The 23865-nt window shown below is 42.5% G+C and overlaps 1 protein-coding gene across 1 annotated transcript; it reads right to left on the reverse strand.

Annotated features, from left to right (window-relative positions):
- Positions 1 to 235: 235 nt before the first annotated feature.
- On the reverse strand, positions 236 to 21069 carry SLC46A1 (solute carrier family 46 member 1). Its single transcript, XM_075196800.1, has 5 exons — positions 20727 to 21069; positions 13554 to 14406; positions 10453 to 10536; positions 8432 to 8588; positions 236 to 2258 (listed from the first exon to the last, which is right to left on the reverse strand). Exons 1-5 carry the CDS (start codon positions 20973 to 20975, stop codon positions 2201 to 2203), a joined length of 1401 nt encoding a protein of 466 aa, XP_075052901.1. The 5' UTR covers positions 20976 to 21069; the 3' UTR covers positions 236 to 2200.
- Between the last annotated feature and the right edge of the window lie 2796 nt (positions 21070 to 23865).

Consider the following 23865-nt stretch of genomic DNA (forward strand, 5'->3'; position numbering starts at 1 on the left):
TACCAATTTCACTGCAGTGTTGTCTTCTGGGTTCACAAATTAAAAATGTTCACCTGTCACTAAGGAATAACCCTGATTCAGATAAACCGCCTAAGCAAGACAGGTGCCTCATCTTTAAGGAAAACAACAACTATCTTCTCTGACAGACACAAATTCTGCAATAAATCAGGAATCATGTGCATAGATAAAACACATACACAGGGAAGAGCATTTATTTTCAGAAATAATTTCATAATGATTATGAATAGATTTATTGCTGTGGGTCCCATTTAAGAGGCCTAAATTCATAACAGGCCCGTATAATCAGTAGCAACTAATAAGAGTGCTGCACATTTAAGAGTACATTAAATTCAAATATACAGACATAAGAAAAAAAATTGAATCTGACAACAGCATACAAAAAAGGATGGATAAACCTGGTCACAAATCAACACAAAAAAAAGTAACTTTAGTATAAATATACCGGATGTCAGCGTATTCCAGTATTTGGAACCCCAGGGTTTAATATTATATAATACATAGGATACCTTCTTCCTCCATGTCCACTCTGTACTGCAAATCTGGTAAATGTTCTTCTGGAAATGTCAGTCTGTGCAAACTATTTACCCTCCACAATCCTGCCCAGGTTCTCCCAGTCTTAGGGGCATATTCAATTGTCGGCGGAAACTACGAAAATCTTGTGGCGCGCGCAGTATTACCGTAAGTAATAGTGTGTGTAAAAAAACGTTATTACGGTATTTTTCTCGATGGATTTCAGCTCACAGCTCCCTGAGCCGCGAGCTGAAATCCAGCTTACTATTACCGTAATAACGGTAGTAGTTTTAACACCGCGGAAAACGGCGACAATTGAATATGTCCTTTAATGTTGGAAAACAAGGGTTTGCAGTCATTAGAAAGCAGTGTTTGCCATAAAGACGGATTACCAGTAGAACTCGCGGCAGACTGTAACAAGCAGCAGCGGACAGCAGAGCGAAAGTAACAAGTTTTCATAAATAATCTCAATTTCATAAATTTGAAAAGGTCTATGTAGGTTTGGAAGATTTAATGGAGTATGCGGATGTATGTACATATAACGCATAAGAGATATATAAAGGCCTAATAAATACAATGGATATTTAATGGTACCCTATATTCACATTCTATTACTGATCATTGCTTTACCTTTGTGTTAACACACATGATGAGAGGAGAAGGCTGTGCTATAATGTAATCTAGGCAGTGTACACAACAATGCAGGGTGGGGTAAGGCTTTATGTGGAATCATGTCTGCAGGAATAACAGAGGGATTGTGATAGAAGTGGAGAGCATCAGCTTGTACAAAACGTGGATACTGGCCATGGCACCCTTCAGGATAGTCAGCAGTATGTTACATATTAAGACATTGATAAATGGCATCAGGGTGACCATTAACGTAAGAAATACACAGATAAGACAATATGCCGAATTAAGAATACTCTACTAGTCCAATTACAACTAAGTTGAAAATATGAAAAACAGTCATGGTTTCAGAAGCACAGCAAATGTTAAAGAGTATGGTAAGTTGACAGCATAGAAGTTTCATTCACATGACTTGTCTAGAGGACTAGATGACAAAAATTAAGAAAAATAGCTGAATTAACCCTGACCACTACCAGTATTGCGAGTTATTTTTTGACACTTAAATGCCACAGATATTAGAGTGGTGCAAATTACAAAAATGCGTCAGGCAACATAAATTGACAAATGTGTTAGTTTTGTACTACTATACCGCTATAACAGAAGCTAACAGTCTGCTATTGCGTCACAAGACACTTGGCTTGGTTGGACAGGTAACCTTGACATGGATAAACTCCTGAAGCTCCTTCAGATACTCCTGAAGTATCTACAGGGCTGGACCAAACCAAGAAACTAGGTAACCACAGGGCATACCATTCTGTAGCTGCAATACAACGCAAGTGGATTTTTTGTCTTCAGACTTCTAGCTTGTTTCATTTTGCCCACCACTGCTGTTTGGTGTCCTATACGTCATCATACGTTGAACATTTTGTAAAGACGTTTTGACTTTGATATTTGTTAGGTCAAACGTTTAAGTGGTTGGGCTTTGGTGAAGCAGAGTCTATTATAAAAGCCAATTGACATCATATTAGTCCTTAGCCATCTAACTTCTTTACAGTTGATTCACAATATCCAAGAAGGTTGACTTAGTAAGACGGGATTGCTCTCAGGAGATCTCAGCGAACTGGCTGTATAGTGGTTTTTGGTCACATACTTCAATCAACCTAGAAACAAAAAACAGGTTATTGGTAAATGAATCAGGATGAAAAAAGAAAAATTAGATATATACAGTTATTCCATCAACACGGCAACAAATAAAATACTTTATTTCACCAAAAGTATGAACTTTGTTTTGTTCTCAATCCAACATTTAAAAGGCCCCACTACAATACGTGCTATGAAATTCTAGTCTGATAAAGAGCCAAGAAAACATTGCCTGCATTCTAGTGTTCGTAAATCTCAACACATCAGTTTCATACTTACTACTCTTCTCTTTGAAACCTTCATGATGAAGCTTGCATTGTGTTTCTTTAAAATCAGAGTTAAATTCTAGTTATTATGGAGGTCATCAATTTTGATCTCAATACTATAGTTTGTGGTATAGAGAATGATTTTAGCAAAGCAGGAGACTTACAGGGAGAAAGCTGAAGTCAACGTCCTTCCCAGTAGAGCTGTGATGGTTTAATAAACTCCACTATGAACAGGTTTTGTGCATGCAAGTTTTTTCTTTCAAAAAACCCCCCAAAAAAAACAAACAATTCTATTCTCTTGATGGGCCATGACAGTGACTAAAATAAATGTCCTCAATGAAGACCAGTAGGTGTCAATGTAAAATTCAAACAGCAAAACCTCATACACAGGGGGTAAAACATGTGACTTTTACTTGAAGAATCTTTCAGCTCCATCTGCCTAAATCTTAGGGAGCACAGATGTCACATGTACCATAGAGATCAATGATCTACCCGTGTCCACTCTGCAGTGATAAAGCTGACTGCACCAGAGGTAATGCACTCTTATTTTGCCCAGTGCATATGATGCATAAGGCAAGTGTGCAGGTTTCCCAAAAGGCCCTGAATCTTCTTACAACTACCCTCAAGAAAACAGTATCTTAAAGGGCTTTAAGTCCATGGGATGTCTATAAGGTTGGATCAGGGTCAGAGAGAAGATCGGAAAGCCTGGTATTAGTCCAGAAAAGACAGTAAGATATAAAGGTAGAGGAATTTAAATATCAAGCAAAGAGATATAGCACTTATAAACATGGTAAAAATGTCCTTACACCCAGGACCAGTCAGAGAATAGGACAATACACAAGATCATATTATAGTTTTAATGTCTATATAATTATTACGTCTGTTTTGGACATAGAGTATATGATGTTAATGTCTAGTAACAGATGGTGGAATGTTGACCATGTAGGAGAGGTATACGATAGCAGGATCTGTACAGCATAAGACACAATGAAATAAGAGAGACCAGAAGCCATAGGGAGACTACAAGAGAGTGAGTCACCCACAATCTAAGAGTTAAGTAGATCCTGGCATTGATAAAAAGAGGTCATCTGACTTAAGCAGGTAACAGACAGGAAATAAGTCCTCCAAGCAGCAATGGGATAAGAGTAGCAGCATTTTGGGTTACAATTAATTTTTGTTCTAAAATGACATATGGATCCCAGTAGATTAAAAATAAAGTCTGATACATATAAGACATAGCAATAAAAATATCACAGATTGTAGCTCCCTGAATATATTAATTTCCAATATAATATCAGGGTGGTATAAAGTATACCTATTATAATAAAAGATACCAAGAAGAGGGGGTGATACAATATACATCTATAAACAGAGGCCCTGGTAATAAATTTATAAAAATGAGCGGAAATTACTGCCGTAATTGCCGGCAAAGTGTGCAGCGCGATGCCCGCGCACCACATCGCCAGCAGTCTCCCCATTGGTGTGCGATGCCCGCGCACCACATCGCCAGCAGTCTCCCCATTGGTGTGAGATGCCCGCGCACCACATCGCCAGCAGTCTCCCCATTGGTGTGAGATGCCCGCGCACCACATCGCCAGCAGTCTCCCCATTGGTGTGCGATGCCCGCGCACCACATCGCCAGCAGTCTCCCCATTGGTGTGCGATGCCCGCGCACCACATCGCCGGCAGTCTCCCCATTAGTGTGCGATGCCCGCGCACCACATCGCCGGCAGTCTCCCCATTAGTGTGCGATGCCCGCGCACCACATCGCCGGCAGTCTCCCCATTAGTGTGCGATGCCCGCGCACCACATCGCCGGCAGTCTCCCCATTAGTGTGCGATGCCCGCGCACCACATCGCCGGCAATCTCCCCATTAGTGTGCGATGTCCGCGCCCCACATCGCCGGCAGTCTCTCCATTAGAGTGCGATGTCCGCGCACCACATCGCCGGCAGTCTCCCCATAAGTGTGCGATGTCCGCGCACCACATCGCCGGCAGTCTCCCCATTAGTGTGCGATGTCCGCGCACCACATCGCCGGCAGTCTCCCCATTAGTGTGCGATGTCCGCGCACCACATCGCCGGCAGTCTCCCCATTAGTGTGCGATGTCCGCGCACCACATCGCCGGCAGTCTCCCCATTAGTGTGCGATGTCCGCGCACCACATCGCCGGCAGTCTCCCCATTAGTGTGCGATGTCCGTGCACCACATCGCCGGCAGTCTCCCCATTAGTGTGCGATGCCCGCGCACCGCATCGCCAGCAGTCTCCCCATTAGTGTGCGATGCCCGCGCACCACATAGCCAGCAGTCTCCCCATTATTATTATTATTATCATTTATTTGTTAGGCGCCACAAGGTTTCCGCAGCGCCGTACACAGTACAAACAGTAGACCATACAGGGTGACAAAGTACAGAATAATAAACACAAAGTACCAATACTTCAGAACTCCGGGCAGACATATGGGTAAAGACGGAGCAGAAGAACAGGTATGGAGACAGGAGGGGAGAGGGGCCCTGCTCATACGAGCTCACATCCTAAGGGAGGGTGAACAAACAGGCACAAGAGGGAGCCATTAAAGTAAGGGAGAGAAAGGCGGGGCTAGGGGAGAGAGGGAAGAACGAGAGAGGGAGGTTAGCGAAGGAGCAAGAAGGGTAGGGTTAAGTGGATGGATGGTAGGCTTTGAGGAACAGGTGAGTTTTAAGTGCCCGTTTGAAGGAGCAGAGACTAGGTGAGAGACGGATGGAGCGAGGGAGGTCGTTCCAGTGCAGGGGAGCAGCTCGGGAGAAGTCTTGGATTCTGGAGTGGGAAGAGGTAATCAGAGTGGAGGAGAGGCGACGGTCATTGGCCGAGCGCAGGGAGTGGGCAGGGGTGTGAATGGTGAGGAGGTTAGAGATATAGGGGGCAATAGACTGGGAGAGAGCTTTGTAAGTGGTGGTGAGGAGTTTGAAAAGGATCGGGGAAGGGGAGCCAGTGTAAGGCATGGCAGAGAGGGGAGGCAGAGGAGGAGCAGCGTGAGAGAAAGATGAGTCGGGGTGCCGGGTTCAGAACAGAACGAAGGGGGGCGAGGTGGGAGAGGGGGAGGCCTGTGAGGAGAAGGTTACAGTAGTCGAGGCGGGAGATTATGAGTGCGTGGATGATAGTTTTGGTAGCGTCTTGTGAGACAAAGGGCCGGATGCGGGCGATGTTGCGCAGCTGGAAGCGGCAGGTTTGGTCAATAGATTGGACATGGGAGGCGAAGGAGAGAGAGGCGTCAAGGGTGACGCCCAGGCAACGGAGCTGGGTGACAGAGGAGATGGTTGTGTTATTAACAACGATAGAGAGGTCGTGGTGGGAGGGAAGACAATGAGTTCAGTTTTTGAGATATTAAGTTTAAGAAAGCGCGAGGACATCCAGGAGGAGATGGCAGAGAGGCAGTGAGATACACGAGAGAGGAGAGTGGGAGAGAGATCAGGAGAAGATATTGAGAGCTGAATGTCGTCAGCATAGAGGTGATACTGAAGACCGTAGGAGGAGATGAGAGCCCCGAGGGAGGAAGTGTAAAACGAGAATAGAAGAGGGCCGAGAACAGAGCCCTGGGGGACTCCTACCGGGAGAGGAGAGGGGGTGGTGGAAGAGCCAGATGCGGAGACAGAGAAAGTGCGGTTGGCGAGGTAAAAGCAGAACCAGGCGTGGACAGAATCAGAGAGGCCGAGGGAGAGAAGAGTTTGAAGAAGGAGGGGGTGATCCACGGTGTCCATTTCATAAGAAATAGTATACAAGCAAGGCAGGTGATGGTATACAAAAAAAGGTGCTAGGGAAAGAAGCGGCACATGTACATTTACTAATATCAGTGCAGCATTACCAATACTAGAATTGTAAATAATTTAACATGCCATAAATTCAGCAACAAGTGCAGAATAAATTGCACATGTTTTGCCATCAATAGGGTACTCCCCGGCCCAGCTAATCCAGGGGCATCTTAATGTGAGACATAAAAACAGTGTGGTCACCCCTATTTAATACAAATTTACCAAAATGTGCTAACATTGCTGTGCCTGTACAAACCACATATCAAGATACAGGAGCACACTTATAATACTATTAGAGGGCATACTAGGCGCAAGATAAAGCATTCCTTACTGTAAATTATATGGCTATTAGAAGTCATACACGTTCTCTGACGATATAAAAGCACAAGACTGTAGAGGAGATCTTTTATACAGGACAGAAATCCAAGGGGACTTCTAATATCTGTAATAATTTATAGCAGGGATGCATTATCACCGACAATATATACGTTTTCATAATGAACACTGAAGTGATGAAATCAGATCTATCTGTCATGTCGCAGAGTTTATATATTGCGTACTAAACTTGTTATAGTTAAATGTAATGGGCCCTACTAATCAAGGAATGCAAAACAAACACATTGCGCATTTCTTTAAATTACATATAATTCGGGCATACGCACATCCGTATTCAACAAGGAGCGGACCTGAAGCTATATCTGTTGATGAATACAGGTCTAGGTACGCTCTGCTCTAACAGACACTATATAGGAATATAAAGTCACAAAAGAATGCACAAAAAACTATTCAATTAAATGTCATTCGTTGATAATAAAGTCATTAATGACAAAAAATTAAAATGCCCCCCGCCCCTGAATAATATATTTATTAGGACGCTATGAATGTCTACTGTACATAAAATAACATTTTAGTTGCTGCAAACACATGTTCTAGCATGCATACATACATACATACATACATACATACATACATACACAGCCTTGATCACTAGTGATTGGCACTTACACCAGACCTGTAGTTGGTGCAAGTGATACGACTGAATATCACATACCTTAGAGGTGCCCAAAGCTTGAATTGGACGCTGGTGCGCGCACGCGAGCTTGGCACGCCCTTACTGTACAATGACTACGTGCATGCACCCAGTCCCCACCGTATGCTGTACTAAGGGTCCTCTGTGCTAGAGGATGAATTGGACGCTGGTGCGCGCACGCGAGCTTGGCACCCCCTTACTGTCAATGACTACGTGCATACACCCAGTCCCCACTGTATGCTGTAGTAAGTGTCCTCCTCTGTGCTAGAGGATGAATCGGACGCTGCTGCGTGCACGCGAGCTTGGCACCCCCTTACTGTACAATGACTACGTGCATACACCCAGTCCCCACCAGATGCTGTAGTAAGTGTCCTCCTCTGTGCTAGAGGATGAATCGGACGCTGCTGCGTGCACGCGAGCTTGGCACCCCCTTACTGTACAATGACTACGTGCATACGCCCAGTCCCCACCGTATGCTGTTCTAAGGGTCCTCTGTGCTAGATGAATGGGACACTGCTGCGTGCTCGCGAGCTTGGCACGCCCTTACTGTACAATGACTACGTGCATACACCGAGTCCCCACTGTATGTTGTAGTAAGGGTCCTCTGTGCTAGATGAATGGGACGCTGCTGCGTGCTCGCGAGCTTGGCACGCCCTTACCGTCAATGACTACGCGCATACGCCCAATCCCCACCGTATGCTGCAGTAAGGGTCCTCTGTGCTAGAGGATGAATCGGACGCGGCTGCGTGCTCGCGAGCTTGGCACGCCCCTACTGTCAATGACTACGTGCATACGCCCAGTCCCCACCGTATGCTGTACTAAGGGTCCTCTGTGCTAGAGGATGAATTGGACATTGCTGCGTTCTCTGGCGTATGGTTTGTTTCTGGACATGCGCTGAGCGATTTTAAGCAAAATATGTCATTTACGTTCCTTAATAAATCAGGCCCAATGTGTTGCAGGGGTCTTTGTATTTTAATGCAAGACTTGATGGTTTAATGGAGTAACATAAGATTTACCTTTGAAGTCCTGATAAAACGTAGAGCTAGACATTTATGATAGGGGCACTTTATGTCGGCATTACTAAGAGGTAGTAGTGAAGTTTGACAGTTACCCAATTATTCCAGCTGGGATTAGCAGAACGACAGCTCCAAACAAGAAGGCAAATCCCTTCATGAAGTACAGGGTCGCTGGATACAGAGAATTAAAGATACTGGTGGCCAATATGAAGGAGACGCCTTCCACACAAGCAACAACGGAAAATAATGCACCTGTGGGTCACAAATGTTAACAAAGGGTTAGCTTGAAAGAATGATCATATTATAGACATGATACAACAGCAGCCAAAAGAGACTGAATGGGATTTTATCTTAGATAAAACTTTCATGTAAATCAAATATCAGTTTTTATTAGCATCATTTCTAGGAACAGAAACAGAGTTTCTCAAACGACCTTGTAGATATAAATCGGCCGCACACTTTACAAACCATTAATTAAATCCAAAACTTGATTTTTTTTTAACAATTTATGTGGGTGACAATTGTAGATGGCCCAATAAATGGGTAATCAATTTTACTTTAGGTGGAAAACTTGCATCCCGAAGTGAACGGATTGAGGCTGATTGACGTGTGTGCCATTACACATTACATTTTAATCTTCCATTAAACTGTTGTTAGCGTGGTCTCTGGACATTAAACACGGCAATCTAATAAATTACCCGGGACAATCAACCCAATAACGTTCTCCACTTATTGTAGTTACCGATACCAGTTCTTCTATGAAAGGCATCGAAGCCATGTTTTAATTATGTTAGTGAATTTGCCTTCAACACCTCACGCAGTAACAAAGGCTACAACTTCACGACCCTTACAGTAAAGAACCCTTCCCTATGCTCATTGTGACCCGATCTCGCAATTAAAGTCTTCTAACATTGTGTAAACACTGAACATATGACAATATACACTTCTTTTTTGACAATATGATGATATAAGATTGGATTGCTAAAGATACACTTATGTGCGTTTCCAAATTGTATACTGGTGTGAAACGCAATGGCTTGTACAGAAAGGAAAAACAAAATAAAAAAAAATGTTTTGGCTGCTTTTAAAATAAAACACTACATTAGAGACATGGAAGACGACTGGATCATGTGCATTCCCAGATATCTGTAAAGAGCAGAATGTGTTTTGACCCGTAGCGCTGTCTTTACCTATTAAAAACACACCAATAATACCTGCCCAGAACGCTGTCAAAAGCAGCATTTCTTATGTCACTGATGTAATCTGTATTTAATCAACAATTATCTAGTGGGAAAAGGGACTGTATTAAGCTAGTGATTCCCAACATGCATGTCAGGACACATTAATGTGTGGGACAATTGAACCAGGGAAAAATCCCTTATAATAAGATATCAATATATACAATGGAATTCATACGAGAACTATATTTCAATTATAAATTACACAAATTTAATGTATTTTCAAGCAGACATTTCTCTGGTTTTATTTATTACAATAATTTACCATAAATATATAATGTGATCAGAAGATTTAGGTGTACTCTGGTTTAGTGTTGCCACAGATTTTTTACTGTATGCTATGACATAATTATGCCATACTTGTCAACTCTCCTAGATTGTCCGGGAGACTCCCGGGAAAGCAGGCAAGTCTCCTGCATACTGCAATTTGCTAGCCAAAATTACAGGATTCCTTTTGGCCCCACCCCGCGACAAAATGACGGTGGGGGGGGGGGGGAGAATTGATGTAAAAGTGTAAAGGTGATGTAAGAGATGTATGTACAAGTCAGCAAGCATGAATTATGCACATTGGCTACTTCCTCATACTCACAAACCACAACAACAGTTCCTATTGCAGCTGTGATTTACTAGCAATACAGCTTAGAAAAAAAATAAAGCTGACAGTAGAGATTACCAAGAACCGATTAACCTTTGTCCTTTCAGAAGATTGCAGTTTAAAGAGCAGTTTAATTTTTTCTGCAGATAAGTAATGGACTTACATTACACTGGTTTAAAATGAAGAAAAATATTCTTCCAAGTTCAACGCTCCTTTAGTGGTTACACAACCTTGTTGAATGTATTTTACCTAAGTGTACAATGTCTATTTTACTTGTCTGTACCTTGTTCTCCCTCATCCACCAGTTTGGACAGCTTAGATCTTATTACGGGAGTTGTCGCCATCGTGAAGAACCTTAACCCATACCCTACAAGGCAAAAGAGAAATCACATTTTTACCATATAATGTCATGAACATCTTCACGAAAAAGAACAAACAAAAAACACTCAGTAATCAGATGTTGCAATACAATACTCAGCTTATAGACAGATTATAATGGAAGCACTGGGCTTGCTGGTAATTTACAGTTCTACACATTTGTGAATAGAGGTTACTACATTTTATCACCTACCTATTAGAATACAGACATATTTAAAGGGTACATCCCATCACCCTAAGTAGTGCCCCACATCCCACTTACATGTAGCAGTCAGGTGGTGTCTCTGTACTGATCTCCACCATGGACTGAGATAACCCCAATCGCTGAATCAGGTTGGGGATAAATAAAACAATGCAGACGTTCTGTCGTGTAGAAGTAAGCAAGCTCTTGTTATTTGCCATTTGCAACACTATGGTGATGGGATGTCAACTTTAAAGCTTGAAATATGAGGTCATTTACAAAGTGCACTTTGATTTGCATCTAAATTACCACCAAGACATATATGGGTTCACATAGCAAGATAGTGTCACAGTATAGAGACAACGCATCAGTGCAGGCAGCGGAGAAACAAGATTTCCATTTGCGTAGTGCGGTTGTTGGCATACGATGGCGGAGAGCGCATTTATAGAGGCGTTCCTTGTGCAGAGGAACACATGATCATTTTAACTCTGCAACTCCTGATTGACGTAATCCATGATGGAAGCTAAACTCAGCATTTAAAAGGAGAAAAACAGAAAAAGTTAATTTATTGGAAGGTGTGGTACTAAAGCGGCAGAGAGGATGTACTTTTCCACAGTGGGCCTCTGTAAATGTATTCTAGATTGTGGAGATATATCGCGAGACCAACCTAAAGCCAAGGCAGTTTGGTGTTCATTATAGGCACTTTGTAAATGACCTCCTGGATCCACCAGTAGAATAAGTGGACAAAATATAACAATCACTAAAATAACATATATATATATATATATATATACACATACACACGTAACTTTTGAAGCATCACAGGATCTATAATTCTATTTATTTTGATGTATTCCGTGAGACAGAAAATAAACATGTTCTTTTTCTCTCCACTATAAGAAAACTCTCATCACCATCCTCAATTTAATTCAATTAAATGTCCCTTTAAATTAGAAGTACTCTGTGTCAAGATTTTATAACCACCATACACCCACTGCCTCCAGGGGTTGTCATGTGATCATATGAATGTGATCACAAGCTGGAGAATATGTCTGTGTTGTAGTTAAAGAGTGAGGTAACATAATGAGTGAGGACAGACCAGATGACGTGTCTGTGCACATAGAATATTATTTTCTAAAACCGGTTTAACAGGTTAATTGTACTGCTTAATTTGCAGCAGATATTTATGCTAGAGCTCAGTGCTTACAGTCAGTGGTTTAACTTTGATGCTATAAACCCCTTAGGAGGGAGACAGGAAAACCACATTGTACATTAAGCAGTATTTTGTACTGCTGTCTGGCCTTGAGACTCTAGACTTGTTATTGCATAGTATGTGAATCGAAAGTACCTCACTGAAGATGCTTATCAGCGTTTGATGCTGAAACTCAGATAAATTGCAAACAACCCTGACCTTGCTATTTTTTCATGACATACATCTGACTAGGATGTGCGACTCCCTTTTCAACACAGCAATGAGCAGGGTTCTCTTACCTCTCTGTCTGAATGTATTACCCAGTATTGGCTTATTAATGTTTGTTCCCAATTGTAAAGCGCTACGGAATTTGCTGGCGCTATATAAATAAATGATGATGATGATGATGATGATGAATGTGCTACATATGTAAACACCAAATGCCGTGAAGCTGCTTAAAAATGTACCCATTACTTATACACATTGTAGGCAGCTGTTTTGTGAAATAAAACCGATATTCATCAAGGTAAACATGAGGTCTTCTGTGTCAATTTAATAGGCTGAACATTGGTTAAGCTCACAAATGGCTGCTTCCAGTGTGTGAAGGTATGGCTACGCCATTAAGGTATCTCAAGTAGTATATATATAAAACCGCTCAGTCATTTGGAGAAGACATTTTCATTTTTCTACTTTAACGCGGATACCATCAACATTTAAATTTACATCTGGAAGCTGGACCTAATCACTGTTTTTTTTCTACCACAATTTACTGTGATGCTCTAATATGCAATCTTAAGAGGTTTATTTCTAAAATCATCAATGCAGAGTTGCACAAACATTTTTTTTTTTTTTAACTCTGCAGAGATGTAAAGTCTTTCTAAAAAGGATTCCAGATAAAATTGACACAAAAAGCTATAAAAAAAAAAGAAATAGTTACCATAAAGTCTGCAAAAAAATGACTTTAATGGTAGGAAAATATCTATGTAATACTAGGAAGCTGAGAAGTATTAGAACTATAGTCATTTCACAGTTACACAGTTACAGTTCCCCTTTAAACATTTGCTCATATTGGTATTTTAGACTCTGGTCAGTTCTACTGCGTTTCCTCTAAGGGCCTCATTTACAGCTAGGAGCAAATCCATCTTAATGGTGCACATTTGTAAAGCACCACAAAACTCTGCAATGTTACAAAGCATTTAACATACAACCGCACATACGGGATTGATGGAGGAGGTGCATACGTGAGACAAAGGCTTATTTACAATGTGTTGCAAGGGTGCAAACTATGATTTTTATTGTCTGCTTTTGCACGTAGCACAAATATTGCTGAGCTTTAGGTTTACAGTGCGATTTAGATTTACTCTAAAACTCGTTTCACCTCTTCTAGTTGGGTTTAATCCTAACTCTAAACAAGGCCCTAACTGCTACTGTTCGTTTCATGGGGAACGCACCAGAGTACAACACCCGAGTACACCAATGGGTACAAATCCTACGCAAACAACATAATCTGTCACTTGTGTGAGAACAGCCACTTACCATTATATATTTGTATGCAGATTGAACAAATAATTACAATACATAAATAAAAAATAGAAACCGGGGGTGAGTGTCCCGAATAAATATTATACATCACCTGTAAACATTATTGAGGTGCTAGAGGCCAGAGAGAAGACAACCAGGCCTGAGATATTCGATAAAAAGCCCATCTCTGCCACCCAGGTGTCTGCCAGGCACAGCTGGAAGAGGCGTAGTCCTGCCAGGCTGCTGAGGTAGGTGAGGTGCTCAGCTGCGGATCCATAACCAATCAGGTCAGAGTCCCAGCATAGAGGAAAGCCGAGCTCATATATTACCAGCAGGTCCTTGGCCCCCATGTGTACAGTTACCACCAACAAGAAAGCCAAACTATACAGGAACAGCTTGCTCCGCCTTTGATTCTCTCCGGGCAAAGCAAAGAGGTGAAAGATTGACTTGTAGTGCTTGGTAGTGAACAACCTGGACGGTTTCTTGTCTTTTACCGATTCCTTGACACAAAAGTAAACATAAAAAAACGCAAAGATATTGACAGCAAATGCTAGCCAGAATGGGTTAATGTAGCCCTGCTTCTTCCGCCAATGTCCACCAATGAGACTGGCTATCATGCCAGCAATGCCTAGACACGCCTCCAAGATGGCGACACGGAATGTGCGCGAAGGCCGATCAGTGACATCGGCTATGTAAGCAAAACAGCCAGCAAGGACCATGTTGAAGTCGCCTGTGATGCCACCAATAACGCGGCCAAGCAACAAATAGCCGACGTGTAACTTCTGATACATGACCACAAGGTAGATGGCAACTTGCAAAGTCAGTCCGACGAATGGAAGGAGGAGTACCGGGCGACGCCCCACATGGTCACTCCAGGGGCCCAGCAGCATCACAGAGAAGAGACCAACCAGTAAACCACTCAGGTTCAAGTAAAGACTCCAGTGTGAGGTTAGTGATTCCACTTCCTAAGAACAGGAGACAAATCAAGATACAAAGCACCATCTTTGTAAGACAAAACAATTGTATGTCAGATAAATAATAATTAGATTAACAGGACAACACAGAAAAATAACTGCTGGATGATCTCTCCAAAATGTGTATCTTGCTCTTAGATTAGGAGTAATAGAAACCTGACTGTTTCATCTTCTATTGAGACTTAATCAAACCATTTGTAGGCTGGTGTCACTTGGGCAATTATAAACGCTGCATTTTTGCTGCCTGAAGACAGAGTAGCGAGAGACAGAAAATAATGGGAAAAGTAGTTTCCAAGCACACTCTGTTGTAACTGGGAAACAGTGTTTACCTATTCTATTCTATGTCACTACTCAGACCTAAGAGTTATGCAGTGACCATAATCATCTGTGTGACAAAAGGCTTCCGTCTCCAATAAATGCTTTCCAGGCACGACTATATAGGCAATCACACATTTGGAAAGATCTGCACCACTTTAATGACATGTCAAATCAAATCATGTGTAAACTAAAGCTTACATACATATTTTGGCATGCAGGAGGTGAAGGATAAATATGGGTTAATGTGGGGAAAATAAAAGGTATTAGAAATCACCAAATTGTAAGAAATTAATAGGCACGTGTTGCGGGGGAAAAAAAAATGAGGTCTTTCTTTTTAAAATAAGGATAATATAAAGTTCTATGTCAGTATACAAATGTGTGGTTTATGGACCCCTAACTTTATATTGTGAAGGGTATACTCAGTGACTTCTAAAATGGTCAGAACATTTTTCTAAGGAGGGAATTCAATTCAGCGCCGTATGTTTGGCACCTGAAACATCGCAGATTTTTTCTCACACTGCAAAAGTCAGCAACGTTTTATGTACCGTAATAACAGGAACTGGTCACAGCTGAACATCGAGCAAAGCTCTTACCTTCCGCTCAATTAAATTCCCCCCTAAAACTTATATGGAGGTAGCTGTAACTAAATGACCTTTCTCCATCATAAAAAAAATGGACATGAATCAGTAACAAGGTGTAGTTGGCTGTACCCAAAGTTACCTCATTAAAAACCAATCAATAAGTGAAGAAATACCTTTTTTGATCTATGAAGCGTTCTACTTGTGGTTGATTATATGCATATCTTGCAAAACAGTCAGTATAAATAATTATATGATGACTCACATAGTATTTTAATGATGGATCCATAATAAATTAAATGATGGGTTATAAAAAAAAACCAGTGATTAAAAACAGACAAATATAGGCAACTGAAATGTACTTATCAAACCTGGCTTTACATAACTATTTATCAACTTTAAGGGAAGCATCACACATCTGTGACTGAACTGTGCGCTTTTCCAGTCACAAAAGCAGTATTGACAAGTGCAGAATTGCTTCAGTAGAAACACAAAGTGGTTTAAGCGAAACGCGGTGTATTCTGCCTCAAAATAAGTTATGCGACTCAAGAATGCAACAGCACACCGAGGGAGAATTCAATTCGGAGCTTAGTCCCGGCTAAGCCTTGCGTGATATGCTCCCACGCGCATATCAGGGTATGTCGTATCAAAAACATCTCTTTGGGGGAGATTCAATTAGAAAAAATATGTGTTATATGTCTCCGGAACGGCCGTGGAGACACCTTGAGCGCATTTTTAGTGAAACATTCGCTCATTTTTGCTCATGCACCACATAGTTGCGGGAAAAAAATGAGTGGATATTTTACCGTAACTGTAAAAATGCGCAGCCCTTATGTTCTCAGGAACATCACGGCTAATTGAACCTCCCCTTTATAGTAATACATTATTCTGAATAATACAAAAGTGTCTGTTTTAAACAGAGCAAGTTGATTAAATAAGACCATCCTCATGTGTTCTGCCTTCACTCTGATATATATTCCATTGCTGAACACGTTCAAAATGAGTCGTGTGACACAGAGGTAATGACTACTCTGCAATTATAGGTGACAACATCACAAGGATACAGGACATTCTACATATATTCATGTGACTTCTGTATTAGGTGTGTATATTATCTAATTATTATAATAAAGTAAGTTATAGACAACAATATGTATCATAGCAAAAGCTATGTGACCTGTACCAATTTCATACAAGGTGTAAAGATGCAGCAGCAGCAAATCTATGATAATAATAATAATAATAATAATAATAATAATAATATTATTATTATTATTATTACTGTTGTCGCTCCGATTTATAAACAAACTCCATATTATTTAATTTAATATGTGTAAACTATTCATGTTTGCCCACAAGCAGGCCCTTTTCATCTATCTGTACACTGTTTCTCAAACATTACTGAAAGTTTCACTGTATATAATGGCCAGATATCATTATGGGGGGAATTCAATTCTCTGCGTTGTTCTTTGCCCGCAATTACCGTTAGTTTGGAAGTTTCAACGCTAATTTTTGCAAATTGCACATCATGTGATCAGTACTACAGAGATAGCCAACTATAAAAAGTTAATGCCTCCCCCTATTTATCTGGGTGTGGGTAGCGTAGGAGGCTTTGAACAATATTGTGTCATGGCCATACTGGATTGGTAAAGAGTTAACTGCTTCGCCAGCTTGACAGATTTGGTCTTGCAATTCTACTATTGTAGAAAAAAATAGCATACCGCAGTAACACTTGTTAAATAGACTTCTCCGTGTCAGTGGAAGCCTTCATCGGCAGGCTTATAAGTTTTATCAATGGCGGTAACCGTTTTCTTGTCTTGGGCAAAACCTATTGATAGACCCTTGATGTTTACCAGAGAAGGGTTTTTTTCTGTATTTTTAAGAATCGTGTCTAAAAATCTACTAAAACACTTCTAACAAAGATCCCTCTTCATAAGTGTAGAAAAACACTTGGGGCCTGATGCCAAGTTGACCGCATGTTGGACATAACATATCCTCAAATAATCCATCTGCAAAAATAGCGACTTTAAGCCCATGTGCTGAGTCTCGTAGGAATCTCTGCACCTGTGGCCTACACGCCATTTACATTAGGCTTACGTCAGACACACATATGGAAACACACAACCAGGTCATCATCCTGAGCATGTATCTGCCCCAGCCCTCTAGCACAGTGTTCTTCTCCCCAGCACCTATTTCCCAGGTGCTCCACCCAGGTGTTTTTACTTGCCACCCGGCTCTTGGAGCCCAACAGAGTCCTATTATAAAAGAATAAACCATTGTTTCTCCTAGTATAACAGGCACTATGTGAGCACTACAGCCAGCACTGTGTGTTAGACCACCGACCACCAGTCTGACCAGTTCTGGTTAGACTGGAGGGCAATATCCTCCAAAAGTTTTTAATATTATAACAAAGTATTACACTGCCCCCACCCGGCTACTTCTTAATGCCACCCGGCTGGCAAAATTTTCAGGGGAGAACAGAAACGGCTCCCGACGTGCGTATATGCTTCTCCATGCTGGTCTGCCTCAGCCACATTTGTGTGAACAAGTCCTTACTGTACTTGGCCTACATTAAACTGCCCTTTCCCCTGTCCGGCCTCTACAGTTATAATGAGGAACCAGTGTAGATAGGTGCTCCATGCTTATTGCTTGTTTTCCAGGCATGTGCAGTACAAATTTGCAGTTTTACACTATGCAGCAATAAGTTACTTATTTTGCATTACATGTACATGTCTGTACATCTAACATCGAATTCCTTTAGTCTGTTCCCTGTTTCCTAATGGTCTATGCTTATGACTGCCCTCTCCAAACAAAAGCAGGAATCCTTCTCACAGAGAGGCATATTTATTAGACAGCATTTTTAACATGATCCCTTTGAATCCTTATTGCAAAGATAAAGATTGGAAGATCATGTGTATCTATTAAAAAACTTCAACAGGAACAGAAGTCACAAAAAACTGCTGTTCCATACTATTGAAGTTAAAAAAAAAAAAAAAACTGCTGTTCCTGCGAAGACCCCTCTCCTATCTTCCCTATGGTCACTATCGCAAAGTGACCACCTTTGTGATAGTGACCGGAGGGGAGAGCAGTAAGATGCGGTGAGGGATCCGAAGATCCCTCTATCGCAATGCTCTCCCCATAGAGCAGAGCTGAATTACACATATGGAAATGAGCTGTTAAACTGCAGTACAGAGCAGTCCCCATACACATTTATGGGGACTGCTGTGAATTCCGAAGCAAAATACAAAGCAGCAGCTATGATTCACGGTTCATAAGTTTGCACATCACTTAAATAATAAATAGGCCTAGGTGTACCTGGGCATTATGTTATGTTAGAGGTTATTCCGGATATTTTTGTTGCTTAGGCTGCGCACACAAGGCGACTGCTCAGAAGTGCATTTGAAGAGAAATAACCATGGACAGGATTCATACTCATGTATAAATCAGCTCAGAAGTCAAAGCGTAAATGTACAAGGATAACTATTAGGGGGGAGTTCAATTCCACCCAAAATAGCACTGCAGTAAAGGTACTACTGCTGGTACAGTAATTCTAACTCTGGTCGCGGCTCAGGGAGCTGCAAGCAAAAAAGCCAGCGTTGAAATTATTGTACTTTTTACAGTAATGCGGCCAATTGAATTCCTCTCCTAGTATGTGAACTAACAAAGTGTGCTGGTGTAGGGATCAGTCATCCCAATGCCAGTTCTATTATCAGTGTGTTACTTAATCAGTCAGACCACACAGCATTGAAATATGAATGAGCTCTCAAACATCACTAATACCAATATAGAATAGCCAATAGGAACATTGTTCCCTATGGCAAACTTTCCTGCTTATTTGCACTGTATTGTTTGAAAAACATGAATGAGCTGGAAAAAGCAGCAGGTTTTTTTTTCCAGCACACTGACATTAAGGGGTCTATTTACTATCAAATGGAGATAGAGCTGGTTTTCTATAACCGCTAATCGGTCTTCCAGTTTCACTAATAAAAAAAAAGTTAAATATCTAAGAAATTTTTAAAAAAATTACCCTGAAACTAAACAGAAAAAAAAGCTTTCTTTAAATAAATATAACATCTCTCTCAATATCTCCTGCTATCCCCATCTTGTGATGGTAATAGCAATAGGAGGGCAGCAGTATTACTTGTAGCGCCGCTGTCCATGATAAATAGGCTTCCCATTGCTTTGGAGAAGCTTTCACCAGGAGAAACATGACAAAATTATTCAATCATGATAGGCTACTGGGGCCTGATTCATTAAGGATCTTAAATGAAGAGGTATCTTATTTCAGTCTCCTGGACAAAACCATGTTACAATGCAAGGGGTGCAAACTAGTTTTCTGCTTTGCACATAAGTTAAATACTGACTGTTTTTTAATGTAGCACTCAAATATCAACTTTAAATTTCAGTGTACAAATAAGCTATCAAGTATTTGTGTGTTACATGAAACACACGGGGCACAGACCCCCTGTCAGTCCACACGGGGCACAGACCCCCTGTCAGTCCACACTGGGCACAGACCCCCTGTCATTCCACACGGGGCACAGACCCCCTGTCAGTCCACACGGGGCACAGACCCCCTGTCAGTCCACACGGGGCACAGACCCCCTGTCAGTCCACACGGGGCACAGACCCCCTGTCAGTCCACACGGGGCACAGACCCCCTGTCAGTCCACACGGGGCACAGACCCCCTGTCAGTCCACACGGGGCACAGACCCCCTGTCAGTCCACACAGGGCACAGACCCCCTGTCAGTCCACACAGGGCACAGACCCCCTGTCAGTCCACACAGGGCACAGACCCCCTGTCAGTCCACACAGGGCACAGACCCCCTGTCAGTCCACACAGGGCACAGACCCCCTGTCAGTCCACACAGGGCACAGACCCCCTGTCAGTCCACACAGGGCACAGACCCCCTGTCAGTCCACACTGGGCACAGACCCCCTGTCATTCCACACAGGGCACAGAACCCCTGTCAGTCCACACAGGGCACAGACCCCCTGTCAGTCCACACAGGGCACAGACCCCCTGTCAGTCCACACAGGGCACAGACCCCCTGTCAGTCCACACAGGGCACAGACCCCCTGTCAGTCCACACTGGGCACAGACCCCCTGTCATTCCACACAGGGCACAGACCCCCTCTCAGTGTATACAGGGCACAGACCCCCTGTCATTCCACACAGGGCACAGACCCCCTGTCAGTGTATACAGGGCACAGACCCCCTGTCAGTCCACACGGGGCTCAGATACCCTGATGCTGGCAGAGGATCCAGGTCTGTGTCTATAACCATTGTGTACATGTTTCGCAGTGTGGGATACAGACAGCTGCGCCCTTTGTTACAGCATTATTGTGTTGTCTGGGAGGACAACTGGACGCTAATGGTTTATTATGTGTCTACATCCAGCAAATGTCTCACCTTCTCCAGGGGGTTCGTGTGGTTCGTACAACCCTCGATCCTTGACCCGTTGTAGCCGAGGTCAGCGCTCAGCCGGCCCCACAGATACTGGGTGGTAAGTGGGCCCTGAAGCGCCATCGAGAACATGGCCAGGAAGAGCACCGGCTCCACCGTCACCCGGGCTGGATAGCAGCGCCGGAGCCTCGGCTTATCTGGAGCCTGGGCTCCCATGTCTGGGGAGACCAGATCGGGCAGATCGCTGTCAGACATCCCGCTGTAGGATAGTAATGCATCGGACGGGGACCTGTCTCCGCACTGCGGCCACAGGCGGGACGGAGGGATGGAGCTGAGGACAACCCCGCCCCAACCTCACACCACATCCCTTCCCTAAATCCCTGGATTCACACCACAGCCCTCAGCCCTCCCATCACTGCTGTGACTGGGTAATGGCACTAGAGTCCACTGATGGTCACATCTGCCATCTCCTTTTGTTGCAAAAGTCCCCAAGTACAGTGCACTATAATTTGCCTAGGTTTTTCCTACTTGAATTCAGTATTTAAAAATGTACATTCTTGAAGTGCAGCAAATGCATATTTACACAGAAGGACAGCAGTAGATATTATTTATTTGCGTTTATATACATTAAACAGGGGTGGCCAACTAGTCAGAGAGTAGAGCCAAGCAATATCTATAGATACCGCAAAGAGCCAAGTTTACCTGTAATATATGTGTATATACATATACACAGTATAAACACACACGTACATATCGTAAACACATACATTAAAAATATACAATAACTTTGTTCATAATTGTTCATAATAATCACCAAATCTGCTAGAGATGAGCGGGCTCGGATTCCGCTAATCCGAGCCCACCCAAACAGTGCGGGCAAAAAAATAAAAACGAGGCTCTGTCGTCCAAGTCTCGCGTCGAATCTCGCGAGGGGTGGGAAGGAGGGCCCAGAACAATTCCATCTTGCACCTCTTTTTTTGGCATTATGTGCTCAAGCTACCTCAGTGCAACCTTTTGGCCTAAAAACAATATTGTGAGGTGTTCAGAATAGACTGGAAATTAGTGGAAATGATTGTTATTGAATGTTATTGAGGTTAATAATAGCGTAGGAGTGAAAAAAAAAACACAAAACTGTTTTTTAGCACTTTTTATGTTTTTTTCAAAATAAATCTGAATCCAAAACCTTAAATCCAAACCAAAACCTTTCGTTAGGTGTTTTGCAAAACAAATCCGAACCCAAAACCTCAAGCAAATCCGAATCCAAAACACAAAACACGAGACACCAAAAGTGGCCGGTGCACATCCCTAAAATCTGCACAGCTATTTCCACTGCGGCTGTGTCCAGCGTAGGAGGGTACGAAGGCTACTTATAGTCTCTTCACGTAGCTCATGCTGCTACTTCATCCATAATTGCTATGGAGGGAACTGTTGAAGTGGGAGAAAACTGTCATAAATGGTCAACATACCCCTCTGATCTCCCCACATTTGATCAGATAACTCCACATGCCCCTTGCATGCCCCTCAAAATTCTTCACATTACCATCAGATCTCCACATATATAATCAGGACTCCTGATATGCTATCAAACTTAGCCAAATGCCCATTGCTTGACCATCAGACCTTCTCTTATGCCATCAAATCTCTTCACATGCCCATCAGCCTCCTCGCTTGTCCCTTACATGTCCTTCAGACCTCCCCAAAGGCAGTCAGATGGCACCACATGCTCATCAGCATCCGCACATGCTACAAGATCACCCACATGACCCTTATATGCCATCAGACCTCCATTATGCCATTAATCTAACCAAGTGCCTATTAGCCTCCCCACATGCCAAAATATCACCCACATGCCCCTTATATGCCACCAGACCACCCACATGCCACATCAGACAAACCACATGCCCCTTATATGCCATCAGACCAACCACATACCACATCAGACCGTCTCACATGCCCCTTATATGCCATCAGACCATCTCACATGCCATTAGATGTCCCCACATCCCACATCAGACCACCCACATGCCCCTTATATGCCATCAGACCATCTCACATGCCATTAGATGTCCCCACATCCCACATCAGACCACCCACATGCCATTAGATGTCCCCACATCCCACATCAGACCACCCACATGCCCCTTATATGCCATCAGACCACCCACATGCCCCTTATATGCCATCAGACCACCCACATGCCACATCAGACCATCTCACATGCCATTAGATGTCCCCACATCCCACATCAGACCACCCCACATGCCCCTTATATGACATCAGACCTTGCCACATGACTTTAGACCTCACCACATGCCTCTTATATGACATCAGACCTCACCACATGCCCCTTACCTGCTATCAGGCCCCCACATTCCACAACAGACCATCCCACTTACCCTTTATACGGGATACGATAAAGATATCACATGACCACAAAAGTGGTCAGAATAAGCGACCTGGCTGCTTGGCAGCCAGCCGAGAGGGAAGAACATAGGAAGCCATCGCGAGTATCATGGCCGCTTGTAATATAAAGAAAGCATTTTATCCACTATGATTTTGTTGTAAATGTATAATGAATGAATCATCATTATCAATTACTAAGGGTCTATTTTGTATAGCAATACCATCGTATATAGATAAGCCACATCTTATCACAAACATAATCATATAATTAATCTAAAAAGAATAACATATATTTTAAACAGTGTGAAAGAAAAATAATCCTCTTACTTTTTGGATATTTTTAATAACAATGTATGCACAGAGTAATCCTCTTATTGTTTAAGAGATTAAAATCAAATGCTCATTCGTTCCGCTGTTGGTGTTGGGTGAAATCCACATTTGGATTTCAAACCTTAATCAATGCCGCTGCATTAACTAACACCAGTCATAATAAAAATATATTTAAAAGATTGCCAATATTAATCAGTACACAGCCTGATTTCCAAAGTGCACACAAGTCTTCTTTCATTTGTAAATCAGCTGCGCTGTACTGGAGATCAGTTAGCGACAACCTGGATGGAGATCATCAGGGAGAGAACGATCGTTTGTGAGTCCTGTCTATCGTGGGCTTGGCAAATAGCAAGTTCCAGTTACATATAGCAAATAGGTTCACTAGTACTTGATTGCCCACCAGACATGCAGA

Source organism: Mixophyes fleayi, chromosome 2, assembly GCF_038048845.1.
Source record: "Mixophyes fleayi isolate aMixFle1 chromosome 2, aMixFle1.hap1, whole genome shotgun sequence".
Lineage (NCBI taxonomy): Eukaryota > Metazoa > Chordata > Amphibia > Anura > Limnodynastidae > Mixophyes > Mixophyes fleayi.